The sequence below is a fragment of the Biomphalaria glabrata genome, chromosome 18, assembly GCF_947242115.1.
Source record: "Biomphalaria glabrata chromosome 18, xgBioGlab47.1, whole genome shotgun sequence".
Taxonomy (NCBI): Eukaryota; Metazoa; Mollusca; class Gastropoda; family Planorbidae; genus Biomphalaria; species Biomphalaria glabrata.
The window spans coordinates 13428751-13456405 of record NC_074728.1 but is presented as its reverse complement, the minus strand read 5'-3'; the positions used below and the strand labels follow the sequence as shown (position 1 = coordinate 13456405).

General features: G+C 34.2%; 1 protein-coding gene across 1 annotated transcript in view; it reads left to right on the top strand.

Moving 5' to 3' along the window:
* The window catches only part of LOC106069807 (glutamyl aminopeptidase-like), a 52310-nt gene that overhangs the window by 20262 nt on the left and 4393 nt on the right, over positions 1-27655 (top strand). Inside the window, exons 3-17 of the mRNA XM_056016831.1 lie at positions 319-428; positions 5991-6163; positions 9832-9952; positions 11870-12024; positions 15877-15990; positions 20267-20398; positions 21710-21841; positions 22534-22703; positions 23051-23133; positions 23352-23476; positions 24880-24935; positions 25281-25428; positions 26113-26186; positions 26318-26422; positions 26787-26954. Coding sequence (XP_055872806.1) covers positions 319-428; positions 5991-6163; positions 9832-9952; positions 11870-12024; positions 15877-15990; positions 20267-20398; positions 21710-21841; positions 22534-22703; positions 23051-23133; positions 23352-23476; positions 24880-24935; positions 25281-25428; positions 26113-26186; positions 26318-26422; positions 26787-26954 — 1866 coding nt within the window. The remainder of the gene's footprint in view (positions 1-318; positions 429-5990; positions 6164-9831; positions 9953-11869; positions 12025-15876; positions 15991-20266; positions 20399-21709; positions 21842-22533; positions 22704-23050; positions 23134-23351; positions 23477-24879; positions 24936-25280; positions 25429-26112; positions 26187-26317; positions 26423-26786; positions 26955-27655) is intronic.

The following is a 27655-nucleotide window of genomic DNA, read 5'->3' as shown; positions in this document are numbered from 1 at the left end:
AAATTTATGTTCTAGTTTCTTAAAGTTTTCTTGAGTTGAGGGGTCCCAAATTTTTATATTTTTTAGGCTTATTTCTAAAGCCCAGATTTTTCTCGCCATAAAGTTCTCCTCTTCCCTCTTATATTTTTAAAGCCCTGATTTCTCTCGCCATAAAGTTTTCCTCTTCTCTCTTATTTTTATTATCACTCTGAATCTTTACCCCATCTCTTCCCACTTTTCGTATCTTTTCTCGCTCAACTTTTAACCCAATAATGTTTAATTGTGTATGTGTGTGTGTGTGTGTGTGTGCTTTATCTCTTCTCTCTATTGTCTCCCCAGCTACCTGGCAACGTCTCAACTCCAACCTATTGATGCCAGAAGAGTGTTTCCATGTTTTGACGAGCCAGATTTCAAAGCCACATTCAACATCTCCATCACCTACCAGAGAGGTCAGTTGGAACACGACACGTTGCACTTGAGATTTTTTTAAGTTCATTTCCCAAGACATTTTGTCCATGTTTTAAAAAAATCCAATGACAATCTACGAGAAACGTTTGTTTTAAATTTAGATGAAGAATCTAGTTTCTTACAATGGATTAGTACCTCCTCTTTTTCTGTCTGTCTCCATATATCTATCTTTCTGCATGTATAAAATAGTTATAATTATATAAATAATATAATATATATATATACTGAAAATAGTTTACACATTTAGTCAACTAGCAGTACACACCGGATATGCTCGTTGATTTGTTTCGAGACCATAAATTGTTTATTTTGACCGGAAACCACCATTTCTGTTTTGTCTTTTTTTAGACTTCCAATAAAACGGCCTTCAGTTTAACGATTCCACGAGCATACTTTTTTAGCCCGTGAATTGTTGTTTCTGTTACGTGAAATTAAAAACGGAACTCTCTCTTTCTCTCTTTCTCACCTTCTCTTTTTTATCAAACACTTGAATTGGAACGCATAAAGCCTCAGCCCCCCAGACATTCTTTTTGCCCTTGAATTCTAGTATTACATTTCTCCATGCCCTCCCTCCCTCTGACAACCAAAAATGTCCTACATATAATCTCTGACTTTTCTTTGAATTGAATATCAAACTATTACATTTACGTTTTGTTGCTTTCCGGCCGAGCAAAAATCTTTCACCCTGCGCATGGTAACACTCTCCCACACTGTTTTGACCCTTGACTAAGTCTTTCTACTCCCATGAAACAGTTCGAAGGGACACCACTATTTGCAAATCAGTCCATTCTTTACGCATGATTTTTTTTTAAAATTTCGTTAGTTATAGATCTAGACTTTTACCTTTTACACACTTTTTTTTTTTCATTATTTATATATAGCTCCTTGAAATCAAATAGCCACATCACAACGAATTGTATAAAGCAAAACATCCTCCCCAATAGCCACATCACAACGAATTGTATAAAGCAAAACATCCTCCCCAAAAGCCACATTGCAACGAACTGTATAAACCAAAACATCCTCCCCAATAGCCACATCGCAATGAACTGTATAAATGAAAACATCCTCCACAATAGCCACATCGCAACGAACTGTATAAACCAAAACATCCTCCCCAAAAGCCACATTGCAAGGAACTGTAAAAATCAAAACATCCTCCCAAATAGCCACATCGCAACGAACTGTATAAATGAAAACATCCTCCCCAATAGCCACATCGCAACGAACTGTATAAATGAAAACATTCATCCTCCCCAATAGCCACATCGCAACGAACTGTATAAATGAAAACATCCTCCCCAATAGCCACATCGCAACGAACTGTATAAACCAAAACATACTCCCCAAAAGCCACATTGCAAGGAACTGTATAATTCAAAACATCCTCCCCAATAGCCACATCGCAACGAACTGTATAAATGAAAACATCCTCCCCAAATAGCCACATCGCAACGAACTGTATAAAGCAAAACATCCTCCCCAAAAGCCACATTGCAAGGAACTGTATAAATCAAAACATCCTCCCAAATAGCCACATCGCAACGAACTGTATAAATCAAAACATCCTCCCCAATAGCCACATCGCAACGAACTGTATAAATGAAAACATCCTCCCCAATAGCCACATTGCAACGAACTGTATAAATGAAAACATCCTCCCCAAAAGCCACATTGCAACGAACTGTATAAATGAAAACATCCTCCCCAATAGCCACATCGCAACGAACTGTATAAATGAAAACATCCTCCCCAATAGCCACATCGCAACGAACTGTATAAATGAAAACATCCTCCCCAATAGCCGCATCGCAACGAACTGTATAAATGAAAACATCCTCCCCAATAGTCACATCGCAACGAACTGTATAAATGAAAACATCCTCCCCAAAAGCCACCTCGCAACGAACTGTATAAATGAAAACATCCTCCCCAATAGCCACATCGCAACGAACTGTATAAATGAAAACATCCTCCCCAATAGCCACATCGCAACGAACTGTATAAATGAAAACATCCTCCCAAATAGCCACATCGCAACGAACTGTATAAATGAAAACATCCTCCCAAATAGCCACATCGCAACGAACTGTATAAATGAAAACATCCTCCCCAAAAGCCACATTGCAACGAACTGTATAAATGAAAACATCCTCACCAATAGCCACATCGCAACGAACTGTATAAATGAAAACATCCTCCCCAATAGCCACATCGCAACGAACTGTATAAATGAAAACATCCTCCCAAATAGCCACATCGCAACGAACTGTATAAATGAAAACATCCTCCCCAATAGCCACATTGCAACGAACTGTATAAATGAAAACATCCTCCCCAATAGCCACATCGCAACGAACTGTATAAATGAAAACATCCTCCCAAATAGCCACATCGCAACGAACTGTATAAATGAAAACATCCTCCCCAAAAGCCACATCGCAACGAACTGTATAAATGAAAACATCCTCCCCAATAGCCACATCGCAACGAACTGTATAAATGAAAACATCCTCCCCAATAGCCACATCGCAACGAACTGTATAAATGAAAACATCCTCCCCAATAGCCACATCGCAACGAACTGTATAAATGAAAACATCCTCCCCAATAGCCACATCGCAACGAACTGTATAAATGAAAACATCCTCCCAAATAGCCACATCGCAACGAACTGTATAAATGAAAACATCCTCCCCAATAGCCACATCGCAACGAACTGTATAAATGAAAACATCCTCCCCAATAGCCACATCGCAACGAACTGTATAAATGAAAACATCCTCCCCAATAGCCACATCGCAACGAACTGTATAAATGAAAACATCCTCCCCAATAGCCACATCGCAACGAACTGTATAAATGAAAACATCCTCCCCAATAGCCACATCGCAACGAACTGTATAAATGAAAACATCCTCCCAAATAGCCACATCGCAACGAACTGTATAAATGAAAACATCCTCCCCAATAGCCACATCGCAACGAACTGAATAAATGAAAACATCCTCCCCAATAGCCACATCGCAACGAACTGTATAAATGAAAACATCCTCCCCAATAGCCACATCGCAACGAACTGTATAAATGAAAACATCCTCCCAAATAGCCACATCGCAACGAACTGTATAAATGAAAACATCCTCCCCAATAGCCACATCGCAACGAACTGTATAAATGAAAACATCCTCCCCAATAGCCACATCGCAACGAACTGTATAAATGAAAACATCCTCCCCAATAGCCACATTGCAACGAACTGTATAAATGAAAACATCCTCCCCAATAGCCACCTCGCAACGAACTGTATAAATGAAAACATCCTCCCCAATAGCCACATTGCAACGAACTGTATAAATGAAAACATCCTCCCCAAAAGCCACATTGCAAGGAACTGTAAAAATCAAAACATCCTCCCCAAATAGCCACATCGCAACGAACTGTATAAATGAAAACATCCTCCCCAATAGCCACATCGCAACGAATTGTATAAATGAAAACATCCTCCCCAATAGCCACATTGCAACGAACTGTATAAAGCAAAACATCCTCCCCAAAAGTTACATTGCAACGAACTGTATAAAGCAAAACATCCTCCCCAATAGCCACTTCACAACGAACTGTATAAATCAAAACATCCTCCACACACACACACACTTTGAATAGACCCTCACGTTCACTGAGGCAGTTCTTTGGATTTTGAATTATAGAGTTAGAATTCATATAGATCTAGATCTTCTCTCTCGCTCTCTCTCTCCTTCGCTCTGTCTTCTCTGTATCTCTTTGAACCCCCACCACTATTATTTTCTCTTTTTTACCCTGCGGTGGATTTTAATTCTAGATGTAAAACATTAGTGTAGGTCTAGAATTAGTTCTTATGTTGTTATATAGAATTCTCATTTTAAATGAATTTTTTTTTTACATATACAGACCACGCATGTTCTCGAGAAAAAAAAATGAAAATTTCAATTACGTTTGTAAGCTTAACGTTTTCAAGTGTTTCGCACCAAAGAACTTTTAATATTTTTGGGGAAAAGAAAGAAAATATGCTTTAAATAAATACAGAAGTTTTTGTTAATTTTTTTTTTTGCGAATTGTGGTATTCAGGCTTGGAATCTGTTCAAAACCGCGTCTTAGCAAGCACATAAGAAGTAAAAAGAACCTATGTACGAAGTTTTATGTGAATCCGTACGGTAGTTGATAAGATCTAGGTAAATCAGTCTTACATATTTTGCGCTTATAATACACATAACGCTTCCTATGAAACCTACAAGTCTAAGGTATCCCATCAAATGAGGTATCCTTAATTGCGATATGATCGAATAAACGTGAACACTTATCTAAGGGGACGAAATACTACATATTTAACTATATCTGTGAGTACTGAAAGATTAGTTTCCCTTGGTATTAAAAATGATTAATAACGAATAGCTAATTAACTAATTGGTTTATTTTTATTGATTTATGTATTGTCTACGCCAATGAATAATTGTGCAAAGTTTCAACTTAATCTCAGAATGGGTGTAGGAGAAATAACGTGTTCAAACTTTAAACCAGACAGACATCTTGAGCCTGTTGTTTGATATCACATTGTTTATAGTGCAGTATAATTTGGCATTTCGAGACTGTTCATGACGGTGGTCAATATCACCTGATAGTAAACAACTGAACCGATGTCGGAATATATATAGTTTAACTTATAAAAACTTAAAATAACTTGAATAAACTTCTTATGTGAACAAACTTATAGTGAAATTTAGTAAATAAATTGTTTAATTTAAAGAGCACTTCATTACTTCTTTTGAGCTCCAAAATGTTTTAGTTTATAAACGTTTTTTTTTCCGTTTTTACAGCTTTTAATGTATTTTACGAAAGTTAGAATTGTAATTCATGGTTACAAACATGACATTATAATGTAGAGCAGCTTTCGCTAAAAGCTTTTTAACGTCTTGAAAAAAACAAACACATGTTATCTATCCTACATTTTAATACATGTTGACCTGTATGCACGTGTATACACTACGCAAGACAGCAGGGTTTCTGTCCATGGCTTTTGCAAGAAAGGAATTTAAGCCTCTCAAGCCCTCACTCAAATGGAGTTTGATGATGATGATGATGATGATTAAAAAAATTAGTTCCCCTTTCAGACCTTGCGATCTCTAGGGCAGATTATGTAAAGGTAATCTCTGTGGCCCACGGTTAACGTGGGTGTCATGTGGCCAGCACAACGACCAACCGCCTTTACTTTTCCCCAAATAATATTAGAGCCCATTAGAGCTGGTAGACTCAGAGACATCCTAAAGATCCCGAAATTAAAAATCCGATTCTTCACCAGGATTCCTGCCCGGGACACCCAAAACCTTCAACGAAGCCCAGCAAATGTACAATTGAATATTGCAGAGTTTAATTCTAATGATAATTGTAAGGCGAGATTTATGACAGACATTATTAATATAGATAATAGATAGTTTGTCCGGAAACGGCTTACGGACCAAATACTTTTCAATGTACACTATTTGTCCTTTTTGATTCATTCAATTCAGGTTATACGGCCCTGTCAAACATGCCTGCGATGTCTACACGAACTATTGACTCGCAGTGGAAAGAGACGCAGTTCGAGACCACGCCTATTATGTCTACCTATCTGGTGGCAATAGTTGTATCGGATTTAAAGCCAAGGAACTTCACCTTTGATAGCGACTATAAGAAGTATGAGGTAAGACATGGAAGCCTTAATGGGAAATATGTAGCCTTGAGGCGAGGCAGATAAAAACTGAGATAAACCAAGTCAGTAATCGTGAGTGTAAACGTATATTTTAATATTACTATTGAGACTGGTTACTATTAATGTGTTGCGAATGTTGGGTTCGTGCTTCCTGGAGTCACACTTGACACGTGACAAACATAGATACTACAGATTGACTTAAGTTCGTTTCAGCAGACAAAATATAAAGTTTATTTGATAACAATAATAATACTGCACTCCTTGTCGGTTACATAATCCAATAAGAAACAAAGTCACATCCGCATAACAGCGGTATCAAATATATCCAACATGTCAAATTCTCAAAAATAGACTACAAACAACGTCCGCATCACAGCGGGTAACAAATACTTAATAATAATAATAGTACAGAATAGTAACTACTAGAAATACATGTCTCAAGTGACCACTGGCCTCGACTGCCCAAAAGATACTTTTTAACTTAAAATTATTACTACTTGACTCTCTAAGTCACTACTGTCCGTACTGGACCAAAAGATACTACTTGACTGCCTTGCCCAAAGGATACCACTTGACTGACTGAACTCAAAGTCAATTTAGTCATTCTACTTCCTGTTTCTATATCAGGAGTTTCACGTGTCTTTTCACCCTCTTAACCCGAGGTGAACATTTAACAGGCAATGTCAACCGAGACTGTGGCGGTGAGATGAACCATGAGGTCTTCATTATGAACCACCTAGCCTTGAGATGAACCATATAGCCCTGTAGCCATGTAGTCTTAAGATGAACACTTGCCTTGAGATGAATACCTAGCATTGAGACGAACCACATAGCCTTGGGATGAACCACGTAGCCTTGAGATGAATAATGTAGTCTTGAGATGAACCGAATAGTTATGAGATGAAGGGATAGTCTTGAAATGAGAGAAGAAACATCTTATATTTATTGGCCTCCTTCAGTCGTAGAACGACTATGGTTCATCTCGAACACTTTTTCATATGGCTGTGGAGCCCTATTTTGGAGAGACACTACCGTTCACATATATTGCAGGTCAAGGTGGCTTTTGCTTTGGTGGTAGAGTGACTTTTGGTGGTAGAGGAGCTGGCCATTTTCCGTGTGGCACGCTTTTCTTCAAGAGCTGAGGCCCATGCTTTCTCGCTGTCCATAGCTTTCTAGCTCACCGTCTCTCTCCAACTAGTGCGATCGAAGGCAATGTCTTCCCAATGATCAGTATCAATGTTCATCTTAGAAACAAAACTTATAACTTTTAAAATTTACTTTATAAAAATTCTGAAATTCGCTACTTTGAGATGAGATCGAGCCCAAGGGACTCACAACTATGACAATTACGTTTCGGATAGTCCAAAAAGTCGTAGTTAAGCGCATGCATAGATCAGTGCAGAGTTAATAAAATTCTAATAATAGGTCTGTGGATCCAGACTTAGAACACGGTGTGTAAAATGTATTTAATTATTTATCTCTTAATGAATACATGCAGAAACAAACGTATGTGGTCATGATATAGATTAGTGAAACATCACGTCAAAGTAATGATTTTTTTTTATTATACTTTGAAACATTATTGCGGTCACCAGAGTTTTCCCATTTTGACCAATTAGCTCGTGATTTACATTAATTATCAGATTTCTAGGAAAATCTTTAGAACCGTTTTCAAGAACAGTGTCCGCCCAGGTTTTTGTTTTCTGGCCCGATGAAGAAAATAGCAAAATAGGGACATAGTAAAAAAAACAAGATTTTCGAGAGACCTTTTATTAGGCGAAGGTCTTGAAGTTAGTGGCACAAAGTATGCTTAGTGAACTAATGCCCACAATTGGTAATAGCTTAGATAAAGTGGAACTGTAATATTGCACTGTAGCCTACAAGTAGCAGCAGCAGCTCCGTTCCAAATGAAGAAGGAATGTTACGTCTGGAACTGTTACGGTGCTCATCCATTTCTATTTGGCTAGTTGGGGTTTTCGAAAAATGATTTCCACGATTGCCGTGTACTTGAATGTCAGCCCTTACGTAGGGCTACAAGCATAGGTTCTAAACTTTTTAACCCAACGTCCCCAGTATGTTAAAGTCAACAACACCAAATCGTCAACTCGAGTACTATGTACAGGTGCTCCACAAGGTTGTGTACTTTCTCCTGTATTGTACACTCTTTACACTTATGATATAAGAAGCATTTATGACTCAGTTGAACTCATTAAATTCGCTGATGATACTGCCATAGTCGGTCTTATTTCAGAAGACGAAACTCAGTATCGATAGAAGAGTTTATAAACTGGCGCACTGAGAACTTTCTAGAACTGAATGTCACAAAAACTAAAGAACTTATCATAGTTTTTACCAAGAAAAATCAAATGATACACGAACTGCAGTCTTAGATATTTGTTCAGAAGACTTTAGAGCTATGGTATCTCCTTACATGTACTGTCAATGAAGAAACTTGACATTTACACGGGGAAATAACTAAGTCTCTCCTTCAGTGCCAATGTTGCAACAGTTTAAAACAAGGTCTATGTTGATGTCTATGTTGATGTCTATGTTGTTGTCTATGTTAAAGTCTATGTTGTACAAGAAAACGAGAACAAATGACTAAATCTTAACTTGGGCGACGTGCAATAAATCAATGTCAAAGAAGTTTTTTTTTCAAGTGCTCTCTGAAGGTATCCAGGTGTTCCTGAACAGATCACTTGTGTGAGCTCACTTTCGTTAGAATAATTAGACTGATTTGGTCGACCAATAGGTGGGGACATAGAAACTGTGTTTCTGTTTACCTGTTAACTGGCTACTGTCTGTACTGGTAAAGTCACACACTTGATTATGGAGATGTGTTTTTAAATTCAAGTTAGTGAGTTGTGTTTTTTTTATGTTTATTAATGATTCTACAATTACATTTCTATTTCAAAATAAATTCATGAAGTCATCTTCAAGTAAAACACTCTGTATAAAATACAAAATTTAAAGGTTAAAGAAAAATTTGAATGTTGAAGACAAAGAAATATCAAAGAATGTAGGATCATATAAAATATTTATCTAGTTGATTGAGCAATGTTAAGTTGTAAGATGTTCTCTTGTAGCTTTAGAAAAACAAAATGACATCCACACAACCTTAAAAAATCGTTATTGTTAATTTGCAAAAGTCATTCTTTAATATTTTTTTTTACATTTATGCCTGTAAATTGAATACAGAAACAAAATATGGACACTGGAATATTTTCTAAATAGCAAACAATTTAGTTTTTCCACTATTTTATTTCAAAGAAATGTATTTTTCCCCCTTCTCTTTATTGCATTGATTTAATTTTCCAACTCATTCATTGTAGACTTTACACATAGTCATTATTTAAGATTGTACAAGTAAATATTGAGTCTTGTATCAATGATTGTATAAGTAAATATTGAGTCTTGTATCAATAATTGTACGTAAATATTGAGTCTTGTATCAATAATTGTATAAGTAAATATTGAGTCTTGTATCAATAATTGTATAAGTAAATATTGCGTCTCGTCTCAAAGATTGTATAAGTAAATTCTATGTCTTGTCTCTAAGATTGTATAAGTAAATATTGAGTCTTCTATCAGTGATTGTATAAGTAAATATTGAGTATTGTCTCAAAGATTGTATAAGTAAATACTATGCCTTGTATCAGCTCAGAATGTGGGCAAGAGAGGATGCTTACAGCCAAACGGAACATGCTCTGGACTTTGGTATAAAAACGTACAAATATTTCACAGAATATTTTGCCACCCCAGATGTAGTTCCTAAAGCAGGTAAACAGTTATTTTTATTATAGAGTAGAGTCTACAAACTTCATGTTAAAAAATATTTTTACGCTCAAGTTATGAAATCTGTTATTGGTTAGTTTAACTTTATGTTTTAATAGCAATCTACGATTTTTTTTTATTGTCTTTGTTAATTTATTTAATATTTTGGGACAAATTTTGAAAAGTTGTAATCGAATTAACTACTCAAAAATCGTCTTTTAAATACACATTTAACAATCATTTAACAATAATTTAACAATCATTTAACAATGTGACGACAATGTTTTTAACATTTGAGGCAGAAACAGAGAAATCGAAAAACTTTCAAAGAGGCAATATTCTCTCATTCTATTTGGTCGCAACATATTAATAGTGACAGAAAACAACAAACAAACATACAAACAATCAATAGTAGTTCAGGATTATTATCAATCAGAAATTGTGTGGTCTCTAATTTTAAGCATATACATTGAACATAATTTCCATACTCCCGAGATACGGACTCTTTACACAATAAGGAACTACACATCGTTTGCATGCATTAGTTTAAAATGATTTCCGGGGAATTTTTATCAAAGTATGGGCTACGCCTCGCTTCAATTCTAATTGCTAGATACAGGGCAAGAGAAAGTCTAGATTTGAGAAGAAATCTTTATTGAAAAATGATTTAGAGTGTACTCTCAAGTTGGCGTGAATCAAACACTGCAAAAATCAAGAGTTCATTTTCTTCTTTTTGGGGGGTTGGCGGTTAGTTATCTACAACAGAAGGAAATTCTTATATATTCCAGACGTTACTTCAAAAAAGAAGATAATTACGTCCTACGCATTTCATGTGTCAATCTAGTCATGCATAGTAAGCAATAACTCTGCTAAGTCGTTTGTTTTCCAAGTTGATTCTCTGATGGCACTAGGGAAGAAGGAGCACTTATACAAGCTGACATTTAGATTAAAAAAAAACTTTTTCCCCATGATTGTCGGTCTAAATATATAAATAGGTGTACAGGCCTAGACCTTATATATATATTTAAAGCCTCACATGTTTCATGCCCTATGCCAAAGCCTCTTTATATTTCCGTATCTTATATCTTATATAATATAGACGTTACTTCAAAAAAGAAGATGATCACGTCCTACGCGTCATGCATTCAGTCATGCATATTAACCAATGACTTCAATTCTGCCAAGTCTATGGTTTTCCTGGCTAGCTCAGGCAACCCATTCCATGCTCTAATAGCAATAGGGAAGAATTTGTCTGCGTACAAATTTGTCCTAGCATATGGGATGAGCAGTGTGCCTTCATCTTTGTGTCTTTCTGAGTATTTTATTAAATTTGATTTTGTATTTGAAGATTATGGTTTAGTGTTTTATGTATAATTGCTACTTTACTTTTGCGTCTTTTGTCCTGAAGGCTTTCTAAATTTAGTGATTTTACTAAAGGTGTTACTCTAGTCAAATGTGAATATTCGTTTGTTATGAATCTCACTGCTCTATTTTGTGTCTGTTCCAGTTTCTTAATGTTTTCTTGAGTTGAGGGGTCCCACACAGAGGATGCATATTCTATTATTGGCTTAACCAAGGTTAAATAACATTTTAGTTTTGTGTTCTTATTTGATTTATAGAAATTTCTTTTAATAAACCCTAATGCTTTGTTGGATTTTTTGATAGTTTCATCAATATGGGGATTCCATGACAGTTTTTCATTTATTATAATACCTAGGTATTTTGCGTTTTTAGTTTGTGTTACTGGTTTACCATGAACAAGATAAGTGAAATTAATTTGTTTTAGTTTTTTTGTTACTCTTAATAACTGACATTTTACGTAGTTTCAGACATGTTGTTGTAATAGTTTTATAAATAATAGAACACAAAGCTCTAATGGTATTAGATCACTATATTAATGCCACAACTTGTGAACACATCTAGATCACGTGGCTGTGCCAGATTTTCTTGCCGGTGCTATGGAGAACTGGGGGCTTGTTATTTATCGGGAGACTTCTTTGTTGTACGACAAGCAAGTGTCTTCAAGTCATGACAAGTTTACCGTCACCCTGATTGTTGCTCACGAAATCGCACACACGGTACGCATTGAGTTTATGTATTCTTAAGTTGAATGTAATACTAGATTTAGACTAGATATAGTTATAGATCTTGTAGAACTCCATTTAAAAAATGTCATTACTAAGTATAATTACAAATTAATTAAGACCTTGACCAGCACCCTGAGGGTTCTGTGACGCGGATGCACATTTTCTCCATTCTTCCAGTTAGTAGCTGTCCACATTAGTGTATTAGGAGATAAGCCTGACCTTTCATTCACGTCTGCGTACTTCATAATCTAGCTCCTTGGGGATAATCTTGGCCAATACATTATGTCTAATAGACTTAGATAATCTATACCTATCTTACGTTGTTTCAGGGTAGTGAAGAGCTCCTGCTGTCAAGTCTTTTGTGGAGGCTTCGAAATCGTAAATAAAAGATTTACCATATTAAATGTCTATATTAATAGATCCAGATAGATCTATGATTCTTTAATTGTTCTTAAGAGAAACTGTGGTCTTGAAAATAAAAAGAAAAAAAAAAGAAAATATTCATCCCCCCCTCTAGATCTATAATATAGATTTATTTTATAAATAAATAAAAAAAAAATAAAAGAATGTTTGGAATTTCATAGTTTTAAATTTTAAGTTTAAGATTACACTTTACACTATAGTGTCTAGATCTAGATCTAACCATCATCGTTTAACACCGTTAAGAGTGGAAATAGATTCCTGCTATATCATATAAAGATATTTTATAAGAAAAAGAATTACAACTCTGGTGTTATTGTATTAGAGTGCAAGAGTCGCGCTATTAAACTTAAAGTGTGCTATTTAATTATAAAGAAAAGGCACTGGAAATTCACATATAACCTACAAAAGTTTTTTTTTCTTGAAAAAAAAAGCTATGGTGCTAATTATATTAAGAAATGTGAAATGGAGAAATCAACATTTTACACTGATGCTGAAATCTGGTGGCCTACTATAAATTTAACAAGAAAAGTTAAAAAAAAACACAAAAAACAAACAAACTCTAGTAACTGTGATTGTTTAAATTAGTTTGGATCAGTCGTAATTAAATTTGTAATAGAGCTAGACCAACATTAATTAATCTGTGTGATTATAAATATTTTAACTTATTTTTTTCTAGGCTTTCATTCATTTAGCTTTCTCGATTCCCTATGATACTATCACTTATCTTTTCATTCGGGAAAATGAAAAAAAAGGGGGGGGGGGAAGAAATATCTGGATGAATTTTACAGTAATTGCTTTTTAAAAAGCATTTACTATAAAAAGGGGAAACAACCTGAATTTGAACTCATGGCTCAAGCCTCCACAAGCTGACTTGCTAACCAATTTGCTTGTGAAGTACATATGAAAACAGAAGATTGTATAGATCTATAGTTTGTTTCAAAATTACTTTAAAGCAACAAACTATAAAGGGGACTAATTCGGCTTATATCACCACTTCAGTGAAGTACAAATTCTTTCCCTTGTTTGAGATATCAAACAAAAAAATTAATTACCAATAGTTAATTAACTAATTAATAAATTTTTTAACTTGATTTTTGTTTTGTCAGATAAAAGAATTAATTGTGCCAAAGTTAAGCTTGTTCCAAAGTTGGGTGTGGGAGAAATAATGTGCACAAACTTTTTACTGGACAGATAAATTGAGTTGATTTAAGCTTTGTAAAAACCTCAAACAAGTAAAAACAAATGTTCAAAAGAAAACTATACTCCATGCTATTCCATTAAACTTCATTTGTAATTTTCATCTTTATCTACATTTTATATATATATACTAGACATATGTTACCGCGACCCGCGGGTCTTTATTAGCGCATTACTGTCGATATAGTCACTGAGAGTGTTTTGTAAACAATTAAACGAAATAATAATGTAATAAGTAAAGCGAATGTGTCAATATAAAAATAGTGTGAATGAAGCTAGCAAATCAAAATAGCTAATAGGCTTAAATCCATTTTTTCAAATTAAAACATTTGCTTGTAGGCCTACATATATTTGATTAAAATTTGAGATAAATAGATTTAATTTTGTATGTTCATGTGTTAAAGTATAAAGTAGATCTTGAGGTAGACATAGATCTAAATCTACACTAATCTAGAGTTAAAAATTGGCTTTTATAGAGTTCATTCTGTGTTGCGCATGCGTGACCTTTTTCATGAATGAATATAGGCCTATCTCAACACGGCTACGCAACTTTAGCGAACAGCGAACGAATGTATTAAAAATGCTTTAGAAAAACAAATTTGAATGTTAAATTGATTAAAATATCAAATGAATGGACAATAATTAGTATGTTTATGTGTTAAAGCACAAAACTATCTTTGCGAAAAGAAGTTTTATCACCTTAGAGTTCAATAAGAGTTTTAGACCTAGACCTAGGAATAGACTCAGTAGAGAGATGTGTTAATGTGTAACCAATTGGTAATGTCTAATGAAAGAATGTTCGCCAGGAAATCTGTAGTCACAGATATCAGGAACTAATTTATGTAAAAAATGCTTTTGAAACACAAAATTGAAGGTTAATTTTATTATATAATGAAAGCGATGGATTTTCGTTTGTATTTTCATGTGTCCAAGTAAAAAACTATGTGCGCAAAGTGTATTTCTTAAAATTAGATCTAGGTCTAAACCCTTTCGATCTTTTCTCATGTCAACATTGTTAACCATGGCCTAGATCCATAAAATACTATAGCTGTAATAGAGTCGGACAACTTTATTTTTTTTTAGGGTCTTAAGTTTGTTTTAGGGCTACAATACATACACTACGGTCTAAGTTAGTACCCAAGGAACATTCCTGCCTAGTTTTATCAAGATTGGTCAAGCGGTTTTGATGTTTATAAGTAACATACATACATACATACATACATACACCTCACATTCTACTTTATATTGTTACGAATCTCACTATCCAGGCTCTCTGCAAACTGCACCATACACCACCAACTTAAAGAACTTGACAACTCAGGGCTCCAAAGTAACGTAACACTTTAATAGTTGAATAAATAACAGCCAATACTGTACAATTGGCAACACGTACACTGTACAAATATCTCTCCGATAACACCGTTCCGCAGTATCAACTCTTGCACTGGCCTCTCCGTCTCGTTCCGGGCTTGCACTGGGTTCAACAGTTCAGGACTGACTTCACACACTAGGCTCGTTGTGTCGGACTCGATCGCAGACCAAGATCAAGACGCCAGCCGTCTCAACTGTACTTGACAGTACTCCGCACTGAACCGTCGTAATGCTCCGTACAGAACCACACCGCTGAACTGTGCTGTAGTCGACCGGACTGTAGTGAACCGGGCTCTGAACCCCTGCCGTGAACCGTCTTGACTGCGACACCTCCGCTCTTATATAGGGTCCCTACTGGCCTTCTCGAACCAGACAGAACGTCGCTCGACGTTTCTAGGTGGTCAGATGACTACCTGAGTTCTGTTCAAGACGTCGATCCTTCCCGGACCGCCGTTGATCCTTCCCGAACCGCCGTGTTGACACTCGTCTCGGCTGACCGTCGTAACTCGTCACGGTTGACCGCTCGTCTAGCGCTGGCCTGGGGCGATTTGCGTCGGCTGACTACACCCACACCACTACCCCCATCTGTGCCACCACCAGGTTTATAACAATATTATAGATATCCACCACTACACCCCAGTCAACGTCTTTATCTGCACCCACATCTTTATCTATTTCTAAATCCTTGATATAATTATGTTTGGAAAAACAACATTAGCACAAGCATCTTTAAACTAACAAACACAACAACTTCAAGATATGATCTAAACCATAAATGATAAGAATGTCTTTGATGAAACATTGACTACAGAGTTGAAGTGAAACTAATGTGTCTGAATTTTTTAATTCCAGTGGTTTGGAAACATGGTAACAATGGAGTGGTGGGATGATCTCTGGCTCAATGAAGGCTTTGCCAGTCTGTTGATGTACCTGGCCATGGACCATGTTTACCCTACCTGGAATGTTGTAAGTAGAACTTTGATATTGTATCGTATATGATGACAAATAAAAGCCTACTAAATTCTAATGACATGGCCTAAATTGTGACCACATGCCATAAAATCAAATCTAAGTTACATGGTCAGTAAGTCCATTTGAGGCCATTACTCTGTAAGTTTATGTGTATGGTTGTTTAAGTGGCTTATGTATTTAGCTAACAGAATGTTGTTGCACAGTTATTTTTAGCGGCCCCCGTAAGGGGAAAAAGCCGCTATTAGGTTTGTGCAAAATGTCCGTCTGTCCGTCTGTCACACTCAGATCTCGAAAACTAGAAGAGATATGAAAAATATTATTTCATCATTAAATGCGGCTTGAAAAGTTTAGGTGCAACGGCTACTTTTGGTTTTCTAAAAGCAAACCGTTTAATTTATAAAATTAATTATGCAAGCGATTTTTTCATAAAAATACACCAATTCTAAAACAATTACGTAAATGTAAGGGAGGCAATGTTACAATATGCTAACAAAGATGGACAATTTTTGTGTATTTTCAGTATCACTAAGTCAAATATATTTTAAAAATGTACACGAAATGTTTACAACAAAAATAAATAATATTTAAAGATGTTTTTTCTGGTCAACTAGCTGCTAAAATTAAAAGAAAACATTTCTGTTTGTTTATAAAGGCTAATAATGCATTTTGTATGTAAATATCACGCACATTTTTTTTAATGGACTTTTTATGCAGCGATTTTCGTGCAGTAACGTAACGTCGCTACATGACCAGGTGCTAAACCAATTCCTTAAACTTTTTTAAAAAATCAGATTTTATTTATTTTTTGTTTAGTGCCCCCATCCAAATAAAAGAAGATTATTTTGTGCGTTTTGTCTGTTGGTCGGTCTGTCCGTCACGATTAGATTTAAAAAACTAGAACTCTAAAAGCTATTGAAAATCTGTTTACACTTTAATGTTCCTCCCGTAACATCTCAATAGTTTTAAGTATCTAAAAATTGATTGTTCCGGATTTTTTTGTGCAAAACTAATCAACCCCAACAAATGTTTGTTTGCTCTTCTAATTTATATTACATTCAATTTCCATGCTTAAACGTTGCAAAAACACATTATCAATAATATGTTGTTCCATTTTTTATGTAAATAGCATATTAATGCTAAATCAAAATCTCTATACTGACTTATATTTCATTAAGTGTAAAAATGTTCCGGATATTGTTTTATAAAGCATGAATTATGCCTAATGATTGTTTGAAATCGCATAATTTACTAATATTACACTTATATTATTTGACAATGCGTCACTATAATTTGGTTATCAATATCGCATTGTTCCGTATTTTCATCTTTAAACAAATTTTAGAAATATCGACAATAGGTTGTTCAGGGCTTTAAAAAAAAGTAATTTACTTGAATTGATTACTGAAAATTACTTTTTAGACATTTATTTTTCTTGCTAAAACATAACATAGAAGTTTTGTAATCGATATAGAAAGTTCCGGATTTTGTTTCTTACAAATCGTCGCCAGAAATTTCCGAATTTATTTAAAAATCTACTAACGCCAAATAATTGTTTGAACTCCCTCTTCTAATTAATAAACAAATAATCTTCTCATTTACGAAATAATGTTTTTACGGATTTTTATGAAAAATATTTAACTCACTACTCTCTTACAGTACATTTAACTTTCTACCTAAAACATTATAAAATTATAAAATCTAATTATCGTTAATATTATGTTCCGATTTTTAAGGAAAACAGAATCCAAACACCAAAGTAAGGTATGAAAATCTCTCCACATGGCTGTAGTGCATCTAATTTTTATACGAGACCATCCAAAAAGTTAATTAACGGTATTACATTTAACTGAAATTCTCTTTTTCTTTTACTATTTATACAAACATCCGGAACAATCTATTATATAAACTTTTCAATTGTGTTCATACCTAAAATTATTGCGATGTTTTGAAACGTAAAATAAAGGTTAATCAATTTTTAATAACTTTTAGTTGTTGTTTTTTTTTATATCAAGATGACGGACAGACCGACTGACAGACAAAACGCAAAAACAATGCGGCTTTGATCCTTTTTAAATAAATTCTATTAGAACTCAGTGCATCAATGTCTATGAACCCTCGTTAAATATCTCGTGTAAATAAAGACTTTTTTTTATGGTACCGGTACTAGCCTATTGTGAGGTAATGGAATTTTTTTTCTTTGACGTCAAATGAATGGACTCTTTAAATGTAATGTTAAAAGAACGCACTCGGTGCACCAATGTCTATGAACACTCGATAAATGGCTCGTAATGATAAAGGCGATTTTTAGTCTAGCTAGGCCGTGTGACGTAGTGTTTTTTTTTTCTTTTGACGTCATATGGAATGAATTCTTTAAAAGAAATGCTAAAAGAACGCACTCGGTGCACCAATGTCTATGAACACTCGATAAATGGCTCGTAATGATAAAGGCGATTTTTAGTCTAGCTAGGCCGTGTGACGTAGTGTTTTTTTTTCTTTTGACGTCATATGAAATGAATTCTTTAAAAGAAATGCTAAAAGAACGCACTCGGTGCACCAATGTCTATGAACACTCGATAAATGTCTCGTAATGATGAAGGCGATTTTTAGTCTAGCTAGGCCGTGTGACGTAGTGTTTTTTTTTCCTTTGACGTCATATGGAATGAATTCTTTAAATGAAATGCTTAAAGAACGCACTCGGTGCACCAAAGTCTATGAACACTCGATAAATGGCTGGTAATGATGAAGGCGATTTTTAGTCTAGCTAGGCCGTGTGACGTAGTGTTTTTTTTTCCTTTGACGTCATATGGAATGAATTCTTTAAATGAAATGAAAAAAGAACTCGGTATAGTAATGTTTATTAAGCCTCGTTATGTGACTCGCGTTTAAAAAAGGAATGATATCTTGGTTTAGATCTAATCTAGATTTTTTAAACTAGATCTAGATTTTTATTACAGTATATCTAGATCTGGATTTATATTCTAATTAAAATTATTCTAGATTCTAGATCTAGAATTTCCAGATCTAGTTTAGACTAAAATAGACTAGATTAAGATGTAGAATTTCAATTTCTAAACTTAAAGTGTAAAAAAAAGTGTAGATTTTCATTTCCAAACGTTTTGATCAATATTGTAATGTTTTAATATACTAAAACTAATCTACTATTTTTTATTTAATTTAAATTTAAATTTACGGCAAATGAATCTTTGAAACATTATTACTTTTGACCATCAAAATTAAATCACCTCTTGAATATTATTTGCGAATATGCAGATCCGACAGGGATCCGACTTCGACGGGGGCCGCCTCTGAGTTTGTGTAACACAAACTCTCTTTGTAATCTTGTTTAAATTTCATCTTGTGCAATAATTTCATTCTTAGTACTTTATGAAAGAAACAATACATTTTGTTTTATTTATACATTAACTACTTTATCGACGTTTGGTTTCTTATGAACATTAATTTAAAAAAAGAAAAGCAATGGGTGTGCAATAGTTCAATACAATTCAACAAAACACACACACACATTTTGTTAAATTTCTTGTCTCACATTAAAGGACAGCAGTGATAAAATCTTGTCTCAGAGAGAAATGAGTTGTTGAACCTTTTATAACTTTTTTTAACAGCCACTTTAAATAGATTTTTCAATATTTAGTAGAGCTACTGTACACAAATAACCCAGCATTTCTAAAACTATGAGAATTTAAACCTCTGCTGCCTTGCAGCTATACCCAATCATGGGAAAGGCTTTGGGAGTCAACCCTGAGAAAAAATCAGGAGCCAGCAACCCTTAGGCAGTTTGCAGCACACAGTGCTACACCATGGCAGAGCCTGTGATTCCGCTGACACCAAACTGTATCAGCACTTGCCATTCCTTGGATACATCAGCTGCGTGGAGAGGGGGGAACTGATCTGTGAGCAACATAATTCCGACCATAGCTAATGCTCAGGCATTTAGCACATTCTCATGAGATGATCCTTCACAAATGAAGGAGGCCATATTGCAATGATATTTTTTTACTTATGCTTACAATAGTAAGCCAATGTTTGAGTTGTTCTTTCTAAGGAGCTCCTCTGCTATGCAAATATGCTTGTAAAATAAAGACACACAAATGAACTAGAACAAAATAGGCAGCCTACAACATTTTAAACTGCCAAGGTAGATTTTGTTGTTGACAGTATTGATTGTTTATTATATTTGATGCTAAATTAGAAAAAAAAGATATATGAAAACGAATGAAGCTAGATACATTTTCAATTCTTCTATTCCCAGTTTGCTCTTCAAGTTGTTGATTTGCTGTCTACTATGGTAAAGGATGCCTTGACCACCTCCCACCCAGTTTCTTCCCATATCATTGACCCTGATGAAATACCACAGCACTTTGATTCTATCTCTTATAGTAAGGTAGGTTGTTAGTGGGTATTCTCTCTCCTGAATATCAATATGTGTCAGTGGATATATACACAATTGTTTCATTAAAATGTTTTACTGTAGAAACTGTAATATTAATGTTTTGATGGCCTGAGCTAACTGATAAAGGAGAGACCATCATTACAAATTAACATAAGCATTGTAAAAAGGATAATCCTGTTAGAGCTTCCTCTTCCAGCTCCAGATAAAGTTCTGGTCACAATGTAATCTCCTGCATTCTGAGCTGCAGAATTGCATTATTCAGACAAAAAAAAATATTTGCTGAAAATAGGTGCACATAGCATTTTAAAATGGAGTCTAATTAGCTTTGAACCATAAAAGCTAAGTTTTGGAGCGTACATGTTATCTTGAATATGAAGGAAGTTGGGTTAGATTCATATTTCCCAGCTGAAAAAAAAAATCATGAGGCCCCTTAAGTTCAACTTTAAGCTCCTTTGTGGTCTGAAGTTTTGCACACCCTCAAGTCCAAGACTGGCAGTTGTAACGGATGCATGTGTAGTCAGATGTAGTTGAAGTATTTCTAAAGATGGTTATGTAGACTAAGTGCGTGCGTACCTTGTATGATGTATTTTCAATCTGCGAGTTCCTCATGCACACGTTACAAATATAGATAAGGTACTAAACAGGAACACAGACTCAAATGACCAAGTGACTCAAGGTGAACTACAAACAAACCTTTATTACAGAATGGGCCACAGTATTGTCTGTCACTATAGAACGATGTTATCCCCTTGAGAATCTAGCGATAACTGATTCCTAAATGTCAATCTTAACCTCTAACCCCAAAGTCTATGTGTCATTCTAAAATATCCGTTCACTGTCAGTACATTAAAGTGCGTAACCCAACTAACTAAACTAGCTATCTAACACAGTGTTAATGTCAATAGCATTGTGTTACTCTAAGTTCAGAAGTTTGGGTGCTGTGTGTGTTAGTATATATATATATGTATGTGTTTTTATAGGCTAATTCAAAGTATTTAAGTAGGCTATAGACACATGCTGTATTTTACTTTGGGTAGCCAGCATTTTTCTCAACTAGACACATGCAGACACATAAAGATAATTTTTTTTTTTTTTAGGTCTTTCACTTTTAATTTCAGTATGGTTTGTATGGTTAAGTAATGTTTCTGAAAATAGCCATGAAAAAAAGGCTTAAATATTCACCTACAGAGTAAAAAATGTAAAGTTCCTCTATCACCTACAGAGATAAAAATATTCATATAGATTAAATATATTCATATAGATTTCTATTTTAAATAAGAGCTAATGTCTTCTGTTTTATAGGGAATGGCCATATTACGTATGATCACTGGCTTTGCTGGTGCTGATAATTTCCGAGATGGAATTCGACGCTATGTTCAAAAATACAAATTCAAAAATGCTAGAATGTCACAGCTTTGGGACACACTCACAGAAGTATGTATATTTTATCACCAGTTGTCTTTATAACAAAGTCTATAATACATCTGTCGGCCAATAATATCTAGTTTATATTCATTAGAAAACAGCTAAAACTGTAGTTATATTTTTAGAGTTTACTTTGTTTTTAGAATGAAGCACTTAGTTCACATAAAGCATTTATTTGTGAAAAAAAAATCCTTATGCTACTCTTTTGTGACTAAAAAGTCTTTTTAGGGTAGATCTACAATGAGTGAACCAAAAGCTTCATGTTAATTCAGGATGGTGTGTTATTTTTACAAAGTTCATATTTCTCAGATCAAGTTAAAACTATCAAAAATTATTCATATGTTTAGAATATACATGAATCAAAATAAAATTAACAGACTAGTCAAATAATTACTTGTAACTAATTATTTTTGTTTGATACCAACAAGGGAATGTAATCCTTCAGTATGTGGGGTTGTGTCCCCTTGGATAACTGTACACATTATTTCTCCCACACCCTTTCTAGAATCAAGTTAAAACTTAAAACAATTATTTATAATTAATTATTTATTATTTTGTTTGAAATTGAAAAGGTAAATAACTACTACATTATAGAGAGACATAGTTATAATTGTGGAGTTCTTTTCCCTTTGATAAGCTTGTTTTTTAAAGTATGTTTATATTTTGCTTGTTTACTCTTCCTTTTATTTCTTTGAAACCAGTCTTTTAACAATACTTTTGATGTTGCTCGTATCATGGAATCCTGGACCTGCCAGATGGGCTATCCACTGGTAACTATAGAGGAAGGAGATGGTCATTTTATCTTACACCAGACTAGGTTTCTACTGGATCAAGATATTAAAAAAGAACATGAGACCAACGCTTCAGCTGAGTAAATATACAATGAAAGCCACTTAATTGCTTACAGCTGAACTGCATAAGTCACCTGATTACTTAACTTTAACAAAAATAATAAAAATCATTTATTCACATAGCGTGATTAATTTCTTAAAAAGATTTTGCATTGCGACTATGCAATTAAGGTGGTCTACTGTATTATATATAGCTTGTAAACTACTTGAAAAGAATAATTAAAACAATAATGCCTGTACGGACTTAAAAAAAATTATCTTAGCTAACAGAAGTGAAATGCTAAAAGGAGAATAATTTTATTCTTTATCTTATGAAATTTGCTGAGGGTAAATTGTAAATAAAATGAATTTTATATTTCTCTTTAAGATACAAATGGAATATCCCCTTCACCTACGTCACACAGAGACAGTCTCATAAACCAAAAACTGTCTGGCTAAATTTCACTTCAGGTAATTTATGCAATAGAAGATTTACACTGAATAAATAAGCATATTTTATATTTGTATATAAATAGATATATTGCAAAGTGTATATTAGTTCTCTTTCTAAAATTGTCAGTGTAATAAAGTCCAAAAGTTTTTAATATTTTTTTTAATGAACATTTATATTTGTACTTAAAGAAAATAACTTTATCAGCTTGAACTCTTGTCATTCTTGTGTGGAACAGCAACAATTCATGAGCCTAATGACAAGTGGATTCTGGGAAACTATGAGTTTATTGGCTATTACAAAGTGATGTACAGTTCTCAGATGTGGAGCTTGTTGGCCAAACAACTGTTAGAGGATCACACAGTAAGTTCACTAGAATGGACTAACTTTGGTAAATATTATGAGTGTGATGTTATGGTGTTGGCCATTCAATAGTCCTAGTTACCAAACATTCCTAATTTTCTAATAATTGTTTAGTGTTCTAGAGAATTGTTCTTCTTTGTGATGTTTCATCTCAACATTACCTATCATTGTTTTTATTATAGAAATAGATATATTTAACATTTTTATTTATATTGTGAGCTTGCGCTCCCTGAGCTATATTTTTATATATTTTATTTTTATAGGCTAGTGCCAAACTTATTATTTCTACTTCCGCTTTTTGTGTATAAAAAGTGATGCCACGCTGTTTTAAAACAGTTCAGTGTACAGTTGACCAGTGGTCAGTACCATATCTGTCTGTGTGACAGCTGAAGATATTTGTGGTCTGTCGTCTAATTATATTTTTATTCCTGTACCTGGGACGGCTTGCTATTATTACTGCTGTGTTGCTGCTTTTAACTGCTGCTTTGAGCTGCTGTTTATAACTACTGTTGTTAGATCTATTCTAATTCTAGGGAAGCTAGAATCTAGTGTTATTTTGTTTCTTTTTATGCCTTGCCTTGGTAAACTTAGTTATATTTTATATTTATAGTCTGTTTCTCAGTTCTGTTCTTAGTGAATAGTAAGGTACTGAGCCTAAGGATTTATAAGATATTCTTGTTTTAGTGTTAGTGTTATGAGTGTAATAGTAGGATATTGTAGATCTAGACTAGTTTATTGTAGTGTGTTTGTGTAGATCTAGGTCTAGTGTAGTAGTTGTAGTGATTTAGTTAGATAGTTGGTTTGGTTAGTTTGTTAGTGTTTGTTGTGGTGTAGATTTAGAGGGTAGTTTATAGTGGTTAGTGTATATATTATATTTTATTATTATTTGATTCCATGTAAATAAAGTTTCTTTTTGTTTTATTTATCGTAAACTAAAGTTTGTTATTGCTTTCTTTTAGTTAGTTTAGTTTAGTCTAGTTGTCTGGTTACTTAGGTGACTCTAGCCCCTTGGTCGCAGACTGAGGTGTCACAGATTGAGCCCACCCAGTAGCGCAAACATCTGCCTACTGTTAGGTCAAATTTAATGTTGAGCAGCAGAGAATAGGTCTCTCTCTATCCACTTGCGCCTGCCTGACCTGCTCACAATATTATAATTGTTTTTGCTTTGTATAGTTGATAATCCCAGTTAAATGAAAAGAAAAAAGATTGAGATTGTCTCCCTTGTTCTTAGTTGTATAGCTCTTTAAAGTTACCTAATAATTTGTATCTTAAGCAGGATACTCCTTTTCTGTATGCACCAGAAAGATAAATTGTACATTTAATATTGTATTATCTATTAAATTTTGTTTCACAATGATAATCCATTATTCTAATATTGATATTTCATGCTTTTTAATCTACAGGTTTTCCCTGAAGCCAACAGGGCTGTTCTTATTGGAGATGCCTTTGCATTTGCTAGGTTAGAGAAGGAGTTTAGCTGAATTAACATATAATACCACTTTATTTTTTGGTTTGATGGTACTCAAGTAATAGTTTTAAGTGTGTCCTGGATGTATGATTTTAATTGAAAGTTGTGTTAAACATTTTTAATTTTTCTGGTGTGTTTATAAAAATAAGTCACTCTCTTTATGAAAACAAGACATGGGCATCACATACATTTTTACATTTTCATAAAAGATTATGAATCATAGAGGGAAGTGGCATCCACTTAGATAATCAGTTAAATGTACAAGTGTCACTTGTTGTTTTGTTCTCATTGTCCAAAGTCATGTAATTAATGAGCTTCTCTTTCATCTGCTTCCAGAGCCAATGTGTTAGACTACAATGTGGCATTGAATTTAACAAGATATTTAAGTAAAGAACAAAGTTCAATACCCTGGGAGTCTTTCCTTCACTCCATTGAATTCTTGAAAGGAATGATCTCCTACAATGCAGCCTACACTCAACTACAGGTATAAAACATAGACATCAGATACCCACTGATTACACCTGCTATTTTTTATCTTAACCTTTCTGTTTCCATCCGTTTCACTTTTTCTTTGCATCTAAATCCACTTAGTCTGTTGACATTTTGGCAATGTTTATAAGCAACAGTTTCGCTGGGCAAGGCACATATTACGTATGAGCCTTTTTTTGGTGAGCTGAAAGGTGATCAACGTAACAGAGGTGCCCCATGGAAATGCTTTAAAGACCAGACATAAAAGAGAGAAAAACAAAGACCAAAAAAATTATCACAAATAATATACATATCATTTCAAAATATTAATTAATTAATAGGTATCAGTATATTATAGATCTAGGTGTGTTTTTAAAAGAAAATACTTTTTTGAGAAAAAAAAAAGTTCAAAATTGAATCATCAAGGTAGCCTTATTAGACTGTTAAATTGGTTATCATTTTAAATTTAAAAGGTACTGTAAAAAGCAACAAAAAAAAATACTTATTACTTTTACTCAGAAAATTTTAATAATGGCAAACTACAAAATTTTAGAAGCACAAAAATCATTAATGATTAACATAAAAGATATTTTTTACAACTTCTTTTTAATGGCCAGTAAATATTGGGGGGGGGGGGGGAAGCCTAAAGTTCTATGAGAAATGGCTCTGTATTTTTTTTTCTATTTGTTTTTTCATTTAGCAATATTTGAAAAAATTGGTGGCTCCAGTATTTGAAATGGTGGGTACTGCTGACAAAGGGGAATTACCAGAAAAGTGAGTCTATGCTGACTATTCTATACTAGTTATTTTTAAATATCTGATTTATCCTTTTAATTGTACCGAAAAAAATAAAATTTTGTTTCTGCATATGTGATTTATGATTCGACTTGTTATTTTTTGTCCAGATATCTACGCCGAGTCATACTGTCATTAGCTTGTGATGTTGGTGTTGATAAAGCTGTGGAGTATGCCAAATCTATGTTTGCAAATTGGATGAAGCATGATGCCAGGTCAGCCTCCATTGATCAATGATAAGCAGTCTAACCACAGTTTATGTGTGTAATGTAGTGTCTGCTTATTTATTCTTAGTTAACTTAGTTCCCTTGTTGACCTGTTTACAGTTTATCAATTTTCCTCATTAGTATGCACACAATAACTTATTGGTCTATCAGACAGTCACTGTTACAACTTCTTTCAATTAGGCCTATAACAAAAATCTAAGAGTAATGGTAAATATTATTGAGGTTTTTTTTAAACATTTGTTTAGTTTTTTTTACAACATTCTTTCTTCTCTATATTATTATTGATGTGTTACTTGATTTTTATTAAAGCTAGTAATGTTTATACCCATGATAAACTTTGTTCTTTGTTTAGACTTCCCCCAGATTTGTCAATGGTCATTTACTCTGTGGGTATAAGAGAAGGTGACTCGACTGAATGGGACTATGTGTGGAACAAGAAGTTGAGCACCACTGTGGCCAGTGAAGAAAATATTATGATGGAGAGCTTGGTGTACACACAGAAACCTTCATTGCTCTGGAGGTGAAGTAAAGATGTGAAGTTAAGACCTTGCGATCTATAGGGCAGATAATGTTAATGACAACCTTTTCTATGGCCTAAGGTTAATGAGGGTGTTGTGTGACCAGCTCAATGACTAAATACCTTTACTTTCCCCAATTAATGTCATGTACCAATTAGAGTTGAGTGCACTTAAGGGTGTCCTAAAAATCCAAAAGTTGAAAATCCCAGTCTTCACTGAGATTCAAGCCAGTTCATAAGCCAAGCTCTTAGTCAAAGTCATTATGTCCCAGATCTAGAGGTAGGATCATTCTCATTTGTCTACTCTAGTTGGTTAGCATAACATAAGGATGATTTACGTGAATACATTTTCCACCATTTTTATTTTTAAAAATAGGACAAATAAATGAAAGGTTTCCCATTGCTGTAAACAATTGATGTAGGAGAGAAATAATGATTTTATCTGCATTTAACATTGAACAGATCTTGGGCATAAATTAAAATGCTTGAGAATTAGTGGACTTAGGAGTGTCCTAGAAAGAAAACGTATTTTTAAGATCTGAGCATTTGCAGCCTAGACTCTTTTGCTGAAGTAATGCGTTCAATTATTTTTCTCATAAAATATGTTGTGGTGGAGGGGACGGTGTGAGGTATGCTTGTTTAAATTGTGTTCTGTCTAAGAATACATGAATACAATGTTGTGTTCAGTCTAAGAATACATGAGA